General features: G+C 45.3%; 1 protein-coding gene across 1 annotated transcript; it reads right to left on the minus strand.

The window, feature by feature from the left end:
- Nucleotides 1–14,223: 14,223 nt before the first annotated feature.
- Nucleotides 14,224–14,674, minus strand: LOC118577174 (ATP synthase subunit f, mitochondrial-like). Its single transcript, XM_036177250.1, has 2 exons — nucleotides 14,469–14,674; nucleotides 14,224–14,305 (listed from the first exon to the last, which is right to left on the minus strand). The coding sequence occupies exons 1-2, from the start codon at nucleotides 14,672–14,674 to the stop codon at nucleotides 14,224–14,226; spliced, it is 288 nt and encodes a 95-aa protein (XP_036033143.1).
- Between the last annotated feature and the right edge of the window lie 2,162 nt (nucleotides 14,675–16,836).

The raw sequence follows: 16,836 nt of genomic DNA on the forward strand, positions 1-16,836 counted from the left end.
CAGCTCCAGGAAGGACAATTTTCAAGCTTTTTTTTTTTTTTTTTTTCCTAACTATACTTTGTTCCAGAGGTCAAGAAATTATGGAATTAACTGTATAGAGAACCTGAATTCAATCCCAAAACTCATATAAAAACACCAAGCATGGTGGGATGTACTTGGGGCTTGCTGGCCAGCTAGCCTAGGCTACTTGGAAAGGTCCAGGCCAGTGAAAAACTCCAACTTCAAAATCATGGTGAATGTTACCAAAGAAATGGCAGCTCAAGTCATGCCTCAACATGCACGTGTACGTGCACAAGCACACATGCACACACACACACACACACACACACACACACACACACACATGCCCTAAACTAAGTGCTCAAGAGAGTCCCAGTGGTTAAGATTACATGCTGCACTTGCAAAGGACCTGGGTTCAATTCCAGCACCCATATCAGGTGGTTCACAACTGCCCGTAACTCCAGTGCCCAAGGATCTGAACCTCTCTTCTGGCCTCTGGGCAACAGGAATGCATGTAGTGCATATATAAACATACAGGCAAAACATATAAAATATTTAAAACAACAAATTGCACTCTAAACTAAAGCTAAGTTCCTAACAAGGTCTTAAGTGCTTGTGTCTGCATGAATATGTGAGGGATCTGAGGTGGAAGAAGGGGGTGTCAGATACCTGGGCCGCTGGAGTTGCAAGCAGTGTGAGCCACCTGATGTTGAACTTGAGTCCTCTACAAGAACAAGATGTGTTTTGTTTTGAGATTGCATTTTTTTTTTTAATGTACATTGGGGTTTTGCCTTGCATGTATGTCTGTGTGAGGATTTCAGATTGCCTGGTACTGGAGTTGTGGACAGTTGTTAGCTGTATATGGGTTCTGGGAATTGAACCCAGGTCCTTTGGAAGAGCAGTCAGTGCTCTTAACTTCTGAGCCATCTTTTTAGCTCCCAGGATGTGTTCTTAACCTCTGAGGCATCTCTCTGGTCCACTTGTGGACTTCTAAAGCAATTTGTGGACTAGTTAAAGCAATTGATGAAGAGGATGCATGAAAGGTTTTGGAAGTTCTTTGGATATTGTGGAAATCTTAAGTGATGCATCTCTGAAACTGGTTTACAGAGTGTGTGGGTCTTTTCCCTCAAACCTGGTTGCATTGTCAGAAGTTTCTTTAAAACAGTCGATTTTTATAAAAAATGGAAAAATAAGACATTGAAACTGTCCCTCTCCTAACATTTAGCATTCAAAAACTTGAGAAGCACTCATCTGAACATCTTTGAACTTCTTTTTCTTTGTGGCAGATGTCCCTAATTTTCAATGCAGTTCAAAGGTCTGTGGAGTAAGGAGAAATATCTGTGTATGCTCTAGGAAGATTTACCAGGAAAAGACATGTTCTGTCAAAACTTCATTAAGCTAAGAGTCTGGGAAACCTCAGCCATTCCAGCCTTTGAAGAAAAATACCTTGAAGAAACAGAACTCGTATTATTTAGTTTTGTATAGCTAATAAATATTTTGAAGAGTATATGTTTTGAGTGCTGACATCCTTATGGCATGAAATGGGTTCAAGGTACAATAAATTTGGATAATTTCCAGGAGGGTGTCACCTTTGTGAAGGCAAAAGTATGGAGGCTCAGGCTGGAGAGATGGCTTATTGGTTAAGAGGACTCAGCATTGGGCAGCTGATGACCTCCTGTTAACTAGCTCCAGGGTATCTGATGCCCTCTATTAGCCTCTTCTGGTACTTGCGCACACATGGTGCACATACAGACAAGCAGAAAAACACACACATAAATAAAAAATTAAGTATATGGAGATACATTGTGGAATATTAATTTAAGATGTGTTACATTTGTTTATGCTGTAGAGTATTTGTTTAATGATGCAAAGATGTGTTGCATTTGTTTAACTCTGTAAAGCTGTGTTACTTTGCCTGCCTAAAACATTTGATTGGTCTAATAAAGAACTGAATGGTCAATAGCTAGGCAGGAGAGAGGGATAGGTAGGGCTACCAGGCAGAAAGAATAAATAGGAGAAATCTAGGCTGGAGAAGAGAGGAAGGAGCAAGGAAAGGAGAAGAGGCTACCAGGGGCCAGCCACCCAGCCACACAAATAGCCACGGAGTATGAAGGAAAGAAAAGTATATAGAATAGAGAAAGGTAAAAGCCCAGAGGCAAAAGGTAGAGGGATGATTTAAGAAAAGCTGGCTAGGGCTGTGGGGTGGTGCACGCCTTTAATCCCAGCACTTGGGCAGCAGAGGCAGGCGGATCTCTGTGAGTTCCAGGACAGCCTGGGCTACAGAGTGAGTTCCAGGACAGCATTAGGGCTACACGAAGAAACCTTGTCTCAAAAACAAAAACAAAACAAAACAAACAAATGAAGCAATGCTGCACAGTTCCATTGCTACCTTCCCCTCTCAACACAGTAACTGAAAACTTTTCTGGGTACACTACATAATCTCTTTAAAGGAGTTTATTGGGTTGGGGATTTAGCTCAGTGGTAGAGCGCTTGCCTAGCAAGCGCAAGGCCCTGGGTTCGATCCTCAACTCCAAAAAAAAGGGAGTTTATCTTTCTAATTTTTAAATTAACCTCATGAGACTTAACACAAAATATTTAACTCCTATTATTCCCCCATTCCAAAATCCATTCTTATCTCCCAATCCTACAACTTCATGCCCTACCCTTTTTTAAGATTTATTTAGTCATGTATATGAGTGTTCTGTCTTCATGCACACCACAAGAGGGCATCAGATCCCAATACAGATGGCCGTGAGCCACCATGTGGCTGCTGGGAATTTAACTCAGGACCTCTAGAAGAGCACTTGTACTTTTAACTGCTGAGCCATCTCTCCAGCCTCCCCCACCCTTGTTTTCAAGACAGTCTCTCTGTGAATCCCTAGCTAATGAAGACTATTGGGGTCCAGCCCCTCAATAGCCTTCTCCCAGGGTCTATGGAAGAATCTACAACCAATTCTTCTGAGTCAGTTCTCTCTCTACACAGCTTCTATTCTGCGCTCTTATTTAGCTCCTTTCTTGCCTGATTTCTCTCTACAGTTTTCTGCTGTTCTCTTTAAGTGCTATCTTAATTTCTTCATCTAGCGCTGCCCTGTCCAGGTTCTCATCCATCTAGTTCTTTTCCATCTTAGCTCCTCTCCCATCTCCTTCTTCCTCATCTTGTTCTTCCCCACCTGGCCCATCCCCATCTTCCATCTTGTTCTTCTAGTTCTCTCTCCTTTAGTCCTCCAACCTAGTTCTCCTCAAGTCTCTGAGGTTTACAGTTATGTACCCATGCAATAGCAATGCTCTGGCTAAGGCAAGGTTGCCAGACTTGAATTCCCTCAAGGTCAAAGGAAGGATAATAAGATCCACACAGAAGAGCAGTAATTGTCAGCCATCATCTGCAACCCAAAAGGGAAGTGGCTAATGGGAATGAATCAACTGAGAGCTAAATTCAGTTAATAGACCTGAGAAAGGGAATGTATGTGCTCAAACTATATTCTTAGAAGTGATTAGGTAAAGTGTTAGGAGTCTATCAGTGACGAGTGAATATAAAACTGCCCTATTTTCCTTTGGTTCCTTATCTGTCCATGCTATCTCAGTTGCCACCATTTTCTGGCAGGGTGGGGGAGTCCACTCAGTGGCTAGGCAACCTGAGTCACACTTTGATGTACCTGTAAGTAGAAAACCTTTAGTTCTGAGTTAATTGTTAAAGGTAGATCTAAAACTAGAGATATATCTTTGGAAAGGGGAAGGAAGGTTAAGCTTAATTAGCACATCTGCCAGGCCTTCTCAAACAGGTAGTCTGGATGTTTAAATCTGTTCTTAGAAAGTCTGGGGAGTATCTCAGAAAAGATACTTTTGTCCAGAGAAGGTCATGGCCAGATGTTGCTAATGATGATAATTACAGAAAGGCCTGAAATTAGGGATCTTGACTTGTCTGTAGTTAGCACAGTTGGAATAAGTTATACAAATACTTTAATTGTATAGGAGAAATCATGCCCATTGAATGATGGAAAAGCTACAATAGCACATGAGAAATTCATAGCAGGGAATGGCTAATATTCAGAAGCCAATATCACCAAGACTCCTTAATCCTTGGCTTTATCCTCTGGAAAGGCTCTTCGCTTCTCCCAGGAATAACTTTGTGATAGCCAGCTGAATTCGTACTTCATATTTCTGCAGCCCACAGTATCCAGCTGTCCTGGAACTCAAAGATATGCCTGCCTCCGGCTCCCAAGTGCTAGGCTTAAAGGCACGAGCCACCACCTCCTAGCTTTTTTTGTTTGTTTGTTTTAAACAACCCCTCATGATCAATTTTTGCTACCCATATACTCCTGGGTGTGGGGCCATTCACTGGGGTATGGTCAACATTCCAGGGGCCACACTTTTAAAGAAAACTGACTGACTTGAGGCTGGGAAGATGGCTCAGTGGTTAAGACCACTTAATGATCATCTAGAGGATCAAAGTTCATTTCCCAGGACATGTTTGGTGGCTCACAAACTGCCCAGCTCTAAGAGGATCTTATGCCTCTGGCATCTGTGGGCATCTGAATTCATGTCCACATACTCACATATAGACACACATAAGGAAAGTTTTAATTTAAAAAAAAGGAAGAGAAAGCCAACTCTCTCCCAATAGCTATCAACAGTTCTTCAGCTAGGGGTGAACTTCTATATCCTCCGTGCTGGGGTTTTGTCTGGCTGGGGTTTGCACAGGTCTTGTGCATGTTCTCACAACCACTGTGAGTTCATATATGCAACTGCTCTGTTGTGTTTGGAAAACATTATTGTGTTATAGTCATCTACTGCCTCTAACTCTTACAGCCTCCTCCCCCATTTTTTCCTCTAGCTGATCCCTGAGGAAGAGATAAGATATAGATATGCCCCATTTAGTGATGAGCACTCTGCAGTCTCTATTCCTGTTCACACTGATCAGTTGTGAGTCTCTGTGATAATTACCATCTACTGTAAAAACAAGCTTCTCTGATGAGGGTTGAGAGATGCTCTAATCTATGGGTGTAATGATAAGTCTTTAGGAGTTGGTTTAATATTGCATACATTTAACAGAATGATAGTTGTTTCCCCCCTAGGCTCTATGATTTATTTAGCCATAGGTTCTTGACCCTAATAATGTGCCAGGAATGGATTCTGTCTTGTAATGTGGGCCTTAAATCCAAATAGAAAGTTTTTGGTTAGTCTCATAACCTTTGTACCACTATTGCACAGTATTTTTTAATGCAATTTATTTATTTTTTATTTTATGTGCATTGTTGTTTTGCATATATGTATGTCTGGGTGAGAGTGTCAGATCTTGGAGTTACAGACAGTTGTGAACTGCCATGTGGGTGGTGGGAATTGAACCGGGGTCCTCTGGAAGTGCAGTCAGTGCTGAAAGGTGCTAGGCATGCTACTGGAGGAGAAAAGCACCTATCTTACCCAGCTATGAACATTGTGAGTTTCAATAATACTCTCCTGGGGCTGGAGAGATGGCTCAGTGGTGAATCTTCCAGACAGTCATGGTGGCACATGTCTTTAGTCCCAGCACTTGGGAAACAAAGGCAAGGGAAATCTCTGAGCAAGTTCCAGGACAGCCAGGGCTGCACAGAGCAACCCTGTCTTGAAAAACAAAACAAAAGATCTTCAGCTAGAAGTGGGGCCTCAGGTACCCCTCTCCCATCTGACACTCCACCCTGGAATGTTGGTGGTTTGATCTTGTGAAGGTACCTGAAGCTGCTGAGAATTCATAAGTCCAATGGCCCTGTCATGGTAAAGACACTGTTTTGTCCCAGTCCTCCTTGACCTCTAACTCTTAAAATCTTTCTGCCTCCACTTCCTGACATTCCCAGGGCTTGCAGAGAGAATGTGTGACATGGATGTCTCATCCTTGGCTGAGCACTGCTACAGACCAGCTGTACTTTGATCAGTTATAAGTCTCTGTGTGTGCTGTCCACTGCACAATGTTGCTTCTTTGATGAGGACTGAGAGATGCACTAGTCTGTGGTAGCAGAGATAGGTATCTGAAAGGCAGTTTGGTAATACACCCATTTAGCAATAGTGGTAGGCTCTCCCCCAAAGTTTAGGGGGGGATCTTCCTGGAGCTAGATTTACAAGTGATTGTGAACTGCCTGATATGGATGCTGGGAATGGCACTCAGTTCCTCTGTAAGAATAATTAATGTTCTTTAATCACTGCACCATCTCTCAGCATCTATCTGTCTGTCTGTCTGCCTGCCTGCTTCCCAAGTGCCACCATTGCCTGGTCTATTTATTTATTTTCGAGACAGGGTCTCCCTATGTATCCCTGTCTGGCTAGGAGCTCATCATGTATACCAGACTGGCCTTAAACTCACAGAGATCTACTGCCCTGGAGTGCTGGAATTAGAGATGTATGGTATCGTGTCCAGCAAGGTTTGTTTGTTTGTTTTTCAAGGCAGGGTTTCTCTGTGTAGCTTTGTGCCTTTCCTAGAACTCGATTTGGAGACAAGGCTGGCCTTGAACTCACAGAGATCCACCTGGCTCTGCCTCCCAAGTGCTGGGATTAAAGGCATGCTCCACCACCGCCCAGCTGTTTTAGTTTTGACAGGTGGTGCTGTGTATGTGCTGAGTTTTACAGCCTGAGTGGTACCTCCATTATGGCATCAGTTGTGCTAAGGTCTCAGGGTCTACTAAGGGGTGGAATCCTGTTACACATTATACAATCAAGTGAAAAAAAATCAGTAAGCAAAAGTACATATGTTGTTGAGCACTTAATCCCAGTTCTTGGAGTTGAGCAGGAGAACAGAGTCAAGGCCCTGTCTCAAAAATACTTCAAGATAAAAGTAATACAAACAAAATAATCCCTCCATTTTCCCTTTGTACACAGCAATCAATGTACCAGGCTCTTTCTTTTGGGCCACCAACCAACTCCTAAATCATGACACGGAGACTTCTTATTAGTTATAAATGCTCAGCCATAGCTTAGGCTCATTTCTGGCTAGCTTTTAACTTAAGTTAACCTGTTTCTCTCCAAAGCCTTGGGCTTTTTAACCTCTCTTTCCTTCTATATATCTTATTTGCATTTCTTCTGTCTGTCTGGCAGCTGCCTGGCTTCTGGCCCCAGGCATGTTCTTCTCTTTCAACCTCCTTCTTACCTCCTCCATCTCCTCTTGAGCCTAGATTCCTTCTCCTACTTATTCTCTCTGCCCACCAGCCCCACCCATCCCTCTCCTGCCTAGCTATTGGCCATACAGCTTTTTATTATACCAATCAGCAGTTATTATTCCTTAGGCAGGCAAGGTGAAAGAGCAACACATCTTTTCATAATCAAACAAATGCAGCAGAAAAAAATCTAATACACCTTCACATAGTTAAATAATACGCAGCATAAACAAATGTAACATATCTTTGCCCAGTTAAAATAATATTCCACAACACAATAGAGTACACACATTGGTTAGTCCCTATTGATAATATTAAGATTAAGAGAAATAACTGAATGATGCTTAATTAATCCACAGGCCACAGAGGTCTTCAGTCTTGAAAGATGAGAAAGGGCCTTGCCAGGTGGATGGGCTTTCTAGGTAGGAGTGCCAGGGTGAATGGGAGACGCAGAGAATGAAGCCCGTTGGGATGTTAGGGGTGAGAGTTCAGCGTGTGTGTGGGACAGGCGGGCAGACCAGCTGGTCTGGCACAAAGTCATCATTATTACTAAACACAGTTTCACCCACTCGCCAGGCTCATGCTTTCTATTTCTGAGTTTCAATTCTGCAGTAAACAAACTACTGAAAAGTAGAAAGTTCTTATTTTTGTTGAGGCAAGGGTAGGAAACAGTAAGAGGTGAGCAAACGAAAGAAGGGTTTGTAGGAAGCCCCAGGCCACGGCAATCAAAAGTCACAGGGGCTTGGTGTGATGGTGCATACCTTTCGTTTGTTGTTTGTTTTTCTTTTTCAAGATAGAGTATCTCTGTGGAGCCCTGGCTGTCCAGGAACTCACTCTAGACCAGGCCGGCCTCAAACTCCCAGAGGGCTGCCTGTCTATGCCTCTTAGTGCTGGGATTAAAGGCATGAGCTACCTGGCTAATGGTGCATACCTTTAATCCTAGCACTCTGGAGGCAGTCAGGTGGATCTCTGGGAGTTTGAGGGCAGCAGAGCTACATAATAGAAAGAGCTTGTTTCTCAAATAAAATAAATAAATAAATAAATAAATAAATAAATAAATAAATAAAAAGGCACGAGGGCCAGGGGGAGGGGGGAACGGGGAGAGGGGGAGAGGGGGAGGGGGGGGGGGGGGGGAAGGGGGGGAAGGGTGGGGGAAGGTGTCATTTAGTTTTGGCCTCTCTGATCCCAGTTCTGGAAAGGACCTGGGGTGGTTGCTCTTGCTCAATCACTGGCCCTGCTGTCTTCCTCCTTAGCAAAGCAGTTCAGGGCACTGTCACATCCTCTTCCTTCAGCGTTCTTGGTGCCATCTCCTGTGTGCCTAGGTCTCTGCGCTTGAGACACAGGCATTGCCATCCCCATACCATTGGTTCTGTCTCTGAATCCCTGAATGCTGAGTGGCCCAGCAGACAGGCCCAGGGAGCTGGTGATGGAGGGCAGGGCTATATTAGGAGCTGACCCTCTCTTCTTTCTTGATAAGGCAGGCTTTTCTCCCTCGCTCGCTCCCTGCTCCTTGGTACCAAGAGGTGACTAGGAAGAGCCTAGCTCCCGCCCACCTCCCCTAAAGAAGCACATACTCTGGCTTGTGTACCTCCAAAGCATTGCTGGTGTGAACCTGGCTGGAGGGCCCCAGGGCAGGTTAGGTTTGGGGTTTCGTGAAAGCTGAAACTAGAAGAGACCCAACCTCAAGTGGTCAGAGGGGGCATAAGGGCTGAAAGTAAGCAATAGCCAGTGCAGAAAGTTCCAGCACAAGCAGACGTGGAAGGCTGGCATCCTGGCTGGCACCCCAGTGAGTCTGGCGTGGGACAGGTGCCAGCTGCCCCCAGCTGCCCCCATGTTTGTGCAGTTGCTGAATCATCCTGGCACACCCAAGAGCTTACACATACCTTGGCTCACATTCTCCCACAGAGAGGCCCAGCCCCACGCAACGCACCAGCAACCAGCAGCACACGTGTTCTGACCTTTCACCTTTTCCTCTGCACCAGGTGTGCATGCAATCCTTCCTCAAAGTGTAGACTCTGGCCCATGTGCAGATTCACACCTGCCTAAATTCCCTTTGCCTGAAGACCTTGAGGCTCTCCCTCGGGTATAGTTTAAAACAGAATCGAGCAGCTGGTCTCAGGGTAGGAGGAAGGGAACACAGAGGGTGAGACGGAGTAGATATCAGGTAGTATGGGCAAATGGGAGAGGCTAAGATTCCAGAAGTCAGCAGAAGGGCCAGGCGTAGTGATTCGACCTGTGGTCCCAGCACTTGGGAAGCTGAGGCAGGAGGACTGCTGCAAGTTCAAGGCCAGTCTGGGCTCCAGAGTAAGGGCATGAGAGCTTATTTAAAGAAAAAAGCCAGGTGTGACGACTCACACTTGAGAGGTGGAGGCAGGAGGATCAGAAGTTCAAGGTCATCCTCAATTATCTAGTGAATCAGAGGCCAGGCTGGCCTCTGAAGCATGAGACCCTAACTCAAAAGGGAAGCAGGTGAGGGGGGCGGGAGAAAGATGGGGGGAGATAAAGACAGAAGGACAAGGGGAGAAAGAGACTGAAGAAGAAAGAGGAAGAACTTAGGGGTGTCCCACGTGCTTTAGTACACAGACTTGGCATAGGTGATATGCTGAGTCTATTTTTTAAAAAAGGAATTAAATATACCTTTACAAAGCCTTTGACAAAGTGTCAATCCCTCCTCTCCCTTGAGGACCCAGGCATGTCTCTAACACCAGACTTCGCACATCCCCACGGCAAGCGGCTTGTTTTCCAGACCTTCTGTTGCTCTTGGTATTTACGCTGGCTCACTGGCCTCCACTCAGCCACCCCCACCCCCCCCACCCCCCCCTGCAAGCACGAAAGCAATGGAATTCGGAGTGGGAAACAAAAGCAGACCAGAAGTCATTCTGTCAATCTCACTTTCATCTCCAAGGAGCTCAGAAAGGTGCAGCTAATTCAACACACCAGCCTTGGGCCAAAGATTTGTTAAGACAAGTTCACACCAAGTCCTCAGACTCCATAGAGAAGCTCGAGCTTCCAAATCAATACTGAGCTTCTTCAGTTTTTATTTTTTCTTCTCTCTCTGTCTCTCTGTCTCTCTGTCTCTCTGTCTCTCTCTGTGTGTGTGTGTGTCTCTCTATGTAGCCCTGACTGTTCTGGAACTCCCTATATAGAACAGGCTGGACTAGAACTCACACAGATCCCCCTACCTCTGCCTCCTGAATGCTGGGACTGAAGTTATGTGCCACCACACCCAGTTACTTTATTTTTTAGATTGTCATTTCCTATGAAGTTCCACACCTATATAATCCCAGCACTTGGGAAGAGGAGACAGGAAGATGGGGCGCTCACAGTCATTCTACACCAGCCTACGCTACATGAGACCTTGTCTCAAAAAACAAAATCCGTTGTATGTATTTACTGTACATGGCACTATACTGTATCAGGACAGAGTCGTATAAGCATGTATTTTGAATACTGAGTACATGTCCTCATAGTCCCTCCCCACCTCACACCTGCTCCCCAACAGTCCCTTTTCTTTCCCTAGGCAACTTTAATTCTTTCTTATAGGTACATACTGATTTTACACATCTAAAGAAAACCTAGAAACTGCACAAGAGAAACATACATTATTAAATTACATCATATTGCTTGTTGTGTTCATTTTCCCCTGAAATGACATAATGTTTTTTTCTGCAGTACAGCCTTTGTGTATGTGTACCCCATTTTCTTCATCCATTCCTATGTTACTGGGCACCCAGGCTAGTTCCATGACTGAGCTATTATGAACAGTGCTTCGGCAAACACACACGGGCAAGCATCTGTGCTATGTTGACACAGAGTTTGCCGGTGTGGTATAGCAGGCTACATGGTGAATCTGCTTTTACGTGTTTCTTTACTTGTGGGGCAGTGGTGGCTGCAGCCGAGGAAGGGCTTGCCTTTAATCCCAGCACTAAAGAGGCAGAGGCAGGTGGATCTCTGAGTTCAAGGCCAGCCTGGTCTACAGAGTGATCCAGGACAGCCAGGGCTACCCAAAGAAACCCTGTCTAAAAAAAAATTTTTTGCTTATTTTTATTTCATGTGTATATATGTTTGTCTGCTTGTCTATGCATGCAAGTGCATGCAGTGCTCTTGGAGGCCATAAGTGGGTGTCAGATCCCCTGGAACTGACTGCTGTGAGGCACCATGTGGGTGCTGGAGTCAGACCCCGGTCCTCAACAAGAGCAAAAGTGCTCCTAACCACTGAACCATCTCTCTAGTCCTATCATCTTTTTGTTTGTTTGTTTGTTTGTTTCCAGACAGGGTTTCCCTGTGTAGTTTTGGTGCCTATCCTGGATCTCGCTCTACAGGCTGGTCTTGAATTCACAGAGATCCGCCTGGCTCTGCCTCCCGAGTGCTGGGATTAAAGGCGTACACCACCACTGACCAGCTGAAAAAAACATTTTACATTCTATTTTAGTTAGGGTTTCTACTGTTGTGAAGAGATACCATGACCACAGCAACTCTTACAAGGAAAACATTTAGTTGAGGTGGCTCACTTACAGTTTCAGAGGTTCAGTCCATTATCATCATGGTAGGGAGCGTGGCGGCATGCAGACAGACAGGTAATAAGAAGTCGAGTGAGACACTGGGTGGTATCCTGAACATAAGAAACTTCAAAGCCAACCCCCACAGTGACACACTTCCTCCAACAAAGCCACACCTCCTAATAGTGCCACTCCCTGTGAGGTTATGGGGCCAATTACATTCAAACTACCACACATTTTATTTATTTATTGTGTGTGTATATATATGTCCAAGCACATATCACAGTACACATGTCGGGGTCAGAGGTCAATTTACAGAAGTTGGTTTTCCCAATTAATGGATTATAGGTGTTTAAAACCACCCTCTAGCCAGACACACACTTTTAATCCCAGCACTCGGGAGGCAGAGCCAGGCAGATCTCTGTGAGTTCGAGACCAGCCTGTAGAGCGAGATCCAGGACAGGCACCAAAACTACACAGAGAAACCCTGTCTCAAAAAACTGCCCCCATAAATAAATGAATGAATGAATGAATGAATGAATAAATAAATAAAACCACCCTCCATTTCTGTAGTGGTCAGGATTGAACACGGGACTTCATGTATGCTAGGCAAGCACTCTACCAACCGAGTTATAAACCCAGACCTTAAATTAAGACAGCTTTAAAGTACATTGGTGGAGGGCCTGGAGAGATTCCTTGGCAGTTAAGAACACTGGTTGATCCTCCAGAGGACCCAGGTTGGAGTCCCAGCACCCACATGGCAGCTCACAATCCTTTGCAACTCTAGTCTCAGGGGATCTGATGTCCTCTTCTGTCCTCCACAGATGTACATGCAGGTAAAATACCTATAAACATTTAAAAAAAAAATCTAGTGATGGAAACATCAGGTGGCTGAGTTCCAGCAAAGTAGAGAAACTTCTGTCACAGACCTCACATGCTGTCAGGTGACATTCTTAGCTTTTAGACTGGTGGAAGCTAGCGGTTTGCTGAGAATATGTTTTTAAGGTTTGAATAGTCACAAGGTTAGGTCAGACATAGGGGTAGACAGTGAATGACTTTCAAAGGGACTAAAAATAGCCCAAGATAATTTGTCTCTCGTCTGTCTGCAACACTGTAACTCTCCGTAACCAGAAGTTCAGTCATTTGGCCTTGTATTAATAGTCTCTCTTTCTCTCTTTCCCTCTCCCTCTCTCTCTGTCTGTCTCCTCCTCACCTGTCTCTCCATCTTTCCAGCCCTCCCTCCCGCCCTCCCTCCCTCCTCCCCTGTCTTTGTCTCTCTGTCTTTCTCTTGGGAACTTCAGTACAGTAACAGTACTATGCGACCATGTCCACATAACATAGCTGACTGGTCCAGATCCAGTAGCAGGCACTTGAACCAAGAGGGTTCCTCAGATCTCATGACAGGTAGCATGAAATCTCTGCTGTGGAGATGGACCAGGCCAGAGCAGATCCCTTTTTGCAAATAAAGGTGGCTGCTGGCTCTTGGCAACACTGAGGGTACTGGCTGCAGCCTAAGAGAGAAGCAGACACTGCACCCTGGATCTGTCCACAGCCCACACTCAGGGGTTCCCTCTCATTCCCTTAGTACAAATTATAAACCCAGCGTTTAGCTGGGCAGTGGTGACGCACGCCTTTAATCCAGCACTTGGGAGGCAGAGGCAGGCAGATCTCTGTGAGTTCGAGGCCAACCTGGTCTCCTAAGCGAGTTCCAGGAAAGGCACAAAGCTACACAGGAAACCCTGTCTCGAAAAACCAAATAAATAAATAAATATAAAAAAAATGAATGAATAAATAAACCCAGAGGTTTCTGTTAAGGTTCCCAAAACTTCAATCACGCCAAGAACCAGATTGCTTGGTATCCCTCCATGTCAACAGGACCCATGAGGAGCTTGGCATTGGGGACTACTGTCCCAATATTCAGCTTTGAAATTTCTCTTGTCAGAACCAGCACCTCTATAAGAACCAGCTCCTGAGACAGTGCACAGCAAGAAAGAAACCCAGGCATTTTCCTGGAGTGTCTTCAGAGGACAGGCATCTGTCTTGAACTCCGATCCTTCTTAACAGCAAGCCTAGCAGTGCAACAAAGCAATACCCATTTCTAAACATATACCTGACTCTGCTGACCTCGGTGACTCCTGTCAACCCCAGGCGGGCAGCTGGAGGAGGTTCAACATCCTGCTGACATCATCTGTAGTTCAGAACTACATTAATCCACAGCGGAGCAGCTCGGGACTTTAAAGGGAAAACAGGATAAGTGTTCTCCCATTCAGTGGCGGCTTGCTGACTAAAGGGATTTTCAGGACAGCTCACCACACCTTCAGCTGGTAGTAATGAATGCTGTTCACATTTCCTCTTCTATCCGGGAGAGGAAACATCTGTTGGTCTTAATTATACCCTGCTATGTGACAAGGGACAACATGTCTGAGTGAAGACAGTGGAGAATTTAGGTTAGAGAACACAAAGTTCAGTTTTACTAGTCTGTCTGTCTGTCTCTGTCTCTCTCTCTCTCCATAAGCCTGTCACCTTTTATTGGACACTAGTTTTTAAGACATGAAGACTCAGCCACAGTTGAATTAATGGATGGGAGTGGGGCAGGTGTTTTATGCTCAGGTGTGTAGTGCCCTCCATTGACCCTTCAGTGGTACTTGCTGCTCATGTTTGAGTTCCTTGTAAGAAATGCAATAGCTGGCCAGGCGGTGGTGGCGCACGCCTGGGAGGCAGAGCCAGGAGGATCTCTGTGAGTTCGAGGCCAGCCTGGGCCACACAGTGAGTTCCAGGGAAGGTGCAAAGATACACAGAGAAACCCTGTCTCAAAAAACAAAAACAAACAAAAAAAGAAATGTAGTAGCTGAAAACCACGTAGGCTGCCAGCATCATGTTAATCCCCAAGATGCTGCCTTTCTGCACGTGGCTGTACTTGTAATACGGGTCAGAACCTCTCTGAAAGGCTCCCACTATGCCATTGCAGGTGAAATTCTGCATCAATATCCAGCTTGGCATCTTTCCAAATTTAACCTCCATGAGCTTCTTATCCTTCAGTGGCATGAGGGATGCCATCTTGCAGTCCTGGTGTCTGCCTCTCTCTCTTTCTTATGTTTGGTTGTGAGCCTAGCCTTTAATGGCTGAGCCATCTCTCTAGCCCATGTCTCTCTCTTTCTGAAGACAAGGTCTCATATAGCTCAGTTTGTACTTGGTATGCAGCCAAGGGTGACCTTGAACTTCATTTTTGAAAAGATTTATTAAAGTATCACTTATGTGTATGTGCATATGTCTCTCTGTGTGTGGGTACCACACGCATGCAAGTGTCTCCAGAGCCCAGAAGAGGGATCAGATCTGGCCTGGGGCTCGATTTTCATGGGTATCACTGGAATTGTTGAGTGTGAGACAGTCTGAGAAGGATTTGTAACATGACAAATATATCCAGGACAGATCCCTAAGAAAGGCATTGTTTAGAGCATTGATGGGTAGTGGGGGTGGGCAAGGGCATCCAAGGAGCTAGAAGGACATCTGACCTGAAAAAACAAACCCTCCTCTGCCCCAGGAGGTAACACAGCCTGCAGCAGTGTTCCTCTGGGAAACAGAACATATAGCAAACACACAGTTGGTCTAAATCTCTCTCTCTCTCTCTCTCTCTCTCTCTCTCTCTCTCTCTCTCTCCCTTTGTGTGTGTGTGTGTGTGTGTGTGTGTGTGTGTGTGTGTGTGTGCATGTGAGTACTCCTGCCATGGTGGCTGTTGTGGAGGTCAGAGGACAATTACAGGAATCAGTTGTCTCCTGCCACCATGAGGAACACAGGATGACAAGCTGGTGGCCTGGAGTTGGGCTCCTGCCTGATCTGCTTGAGAAAGGCTAAGGAGGCCTAGAGGGATGTGAAAGGGAAGAGTAGGAGTCAGAGGGACGATGGGGCAGGTGACCTGGGGCCTGTGGGGCCAAGGAACATGACAGCTTTTAGATCTGATAGACAGAGAAACCACAAAGGTTTTAAGTACAGGACTTCCAAGAACTGACTTTCTGTTTATTTACTGTTTTTTTTTTTTTTTTTTTTTTTCATTTCAGGGGTTATTAAGACAGACTTTTCTGTTGCCCAAGCTAGACTTGAACTTGTTATGTAGCTGGTAATGACCTGGAAATCTGGATCTTCCCACCTCCACCTGAGATTGCAGCCATATGCCACCATGTCCTGTTTTGCTTATTGGTTTTTATTACTTATTTATTTGTTTGTTTGTTTATTTATTTATTTATTTGTTTATTTATGTTTTTTGAGGCGGGGTTTCTCTGTGTAGTTTTGGTGCCTGTCCTAGATCTCACTCTGTAGACCAGCTGGCCTCAAACTCACAGAGATCCCCTTGGCTCTGCCTCCCAATTGCTGGGATTAAAGGCGTGAGCCACCACTGCCCAGCCTATTTCTTTGTTTTTTGAGACAAGGTTTCTCTGTGTATCCTTGGCTGTCCTGGAACTTGCTCTGTAGATCAGGCTAGCCTCGAACTCACAGAGATCTGCCTGCCTCTGCCTCCCAAGTGCTGGGGTTAAAGGCATTCACCACCACACCTGGCTTAAATTTATTTTTATTTATTTTATGTGTATGTGTGTGTGGGCACTCTAATCTTGCCAAGGAGCAGGTGGAAGGTAGAGAGGTCAGAGGGTGACTTTCCAGAGAGGACTTTCTTTTTCTATAATGTGGGTCCTGAGTTAAATTCAGGTTGTCAGGCTTGGCAGCAAGTACCATTACCCACTGAGCCATCTTGTCAGCCCCCTTTAGTATGTGTGCGTGTGTGTATGCATGTGTGTGTTTTGAGACAGAGTCTCATGTAGCTCAGGCTGTCCTCAAACTTGTTATATAGCCAAAGCTGGTCTTGAACTCCAAATCCTCTGCCTCCACCTCACTGGTCTCCCTAGTGCTATGGTTGCAGGTGGGTTTTGCTCTTGTTTTCCTTTTTGAAAGAGAAGAGTTAAGATAACCTGAGCAAATAAGTGATTTGCAGAGTTGAGGATTTAGCTCAGTGGTAGAGTGCTTGCCTAGCAAGCGCAAGGCCCTGGGTTCAATCCTCAGCTCAAAAAAAAAAAAAAAAAAATTGATTTGCTGTTAACTGTTAGAAGCCCCACCCCCACTTGCGTTCACGTTACCTGGGCGGTGGTGGCACACGTCTTTAATCCCAGCACTCAGGAGGCAGAGCCAGGTGGATCTCTGTGAGTTTGAGGGCAGCCTGGTCTACAGAGTGA

The sequence above is a fragment of the Onychomys torridus genome, chromosome 1, assembly GCF_903995425.1.
Source record: "Onychomys torridus chromosome 1, mOncTor1.1, whole genome shotgun sequence".
Lineage (NCBI taxonomy): Eukaryota > Metazoa > Chordata > Mammalia > Rodentia > Cricetidae > Onychomys > Onychomys torridus.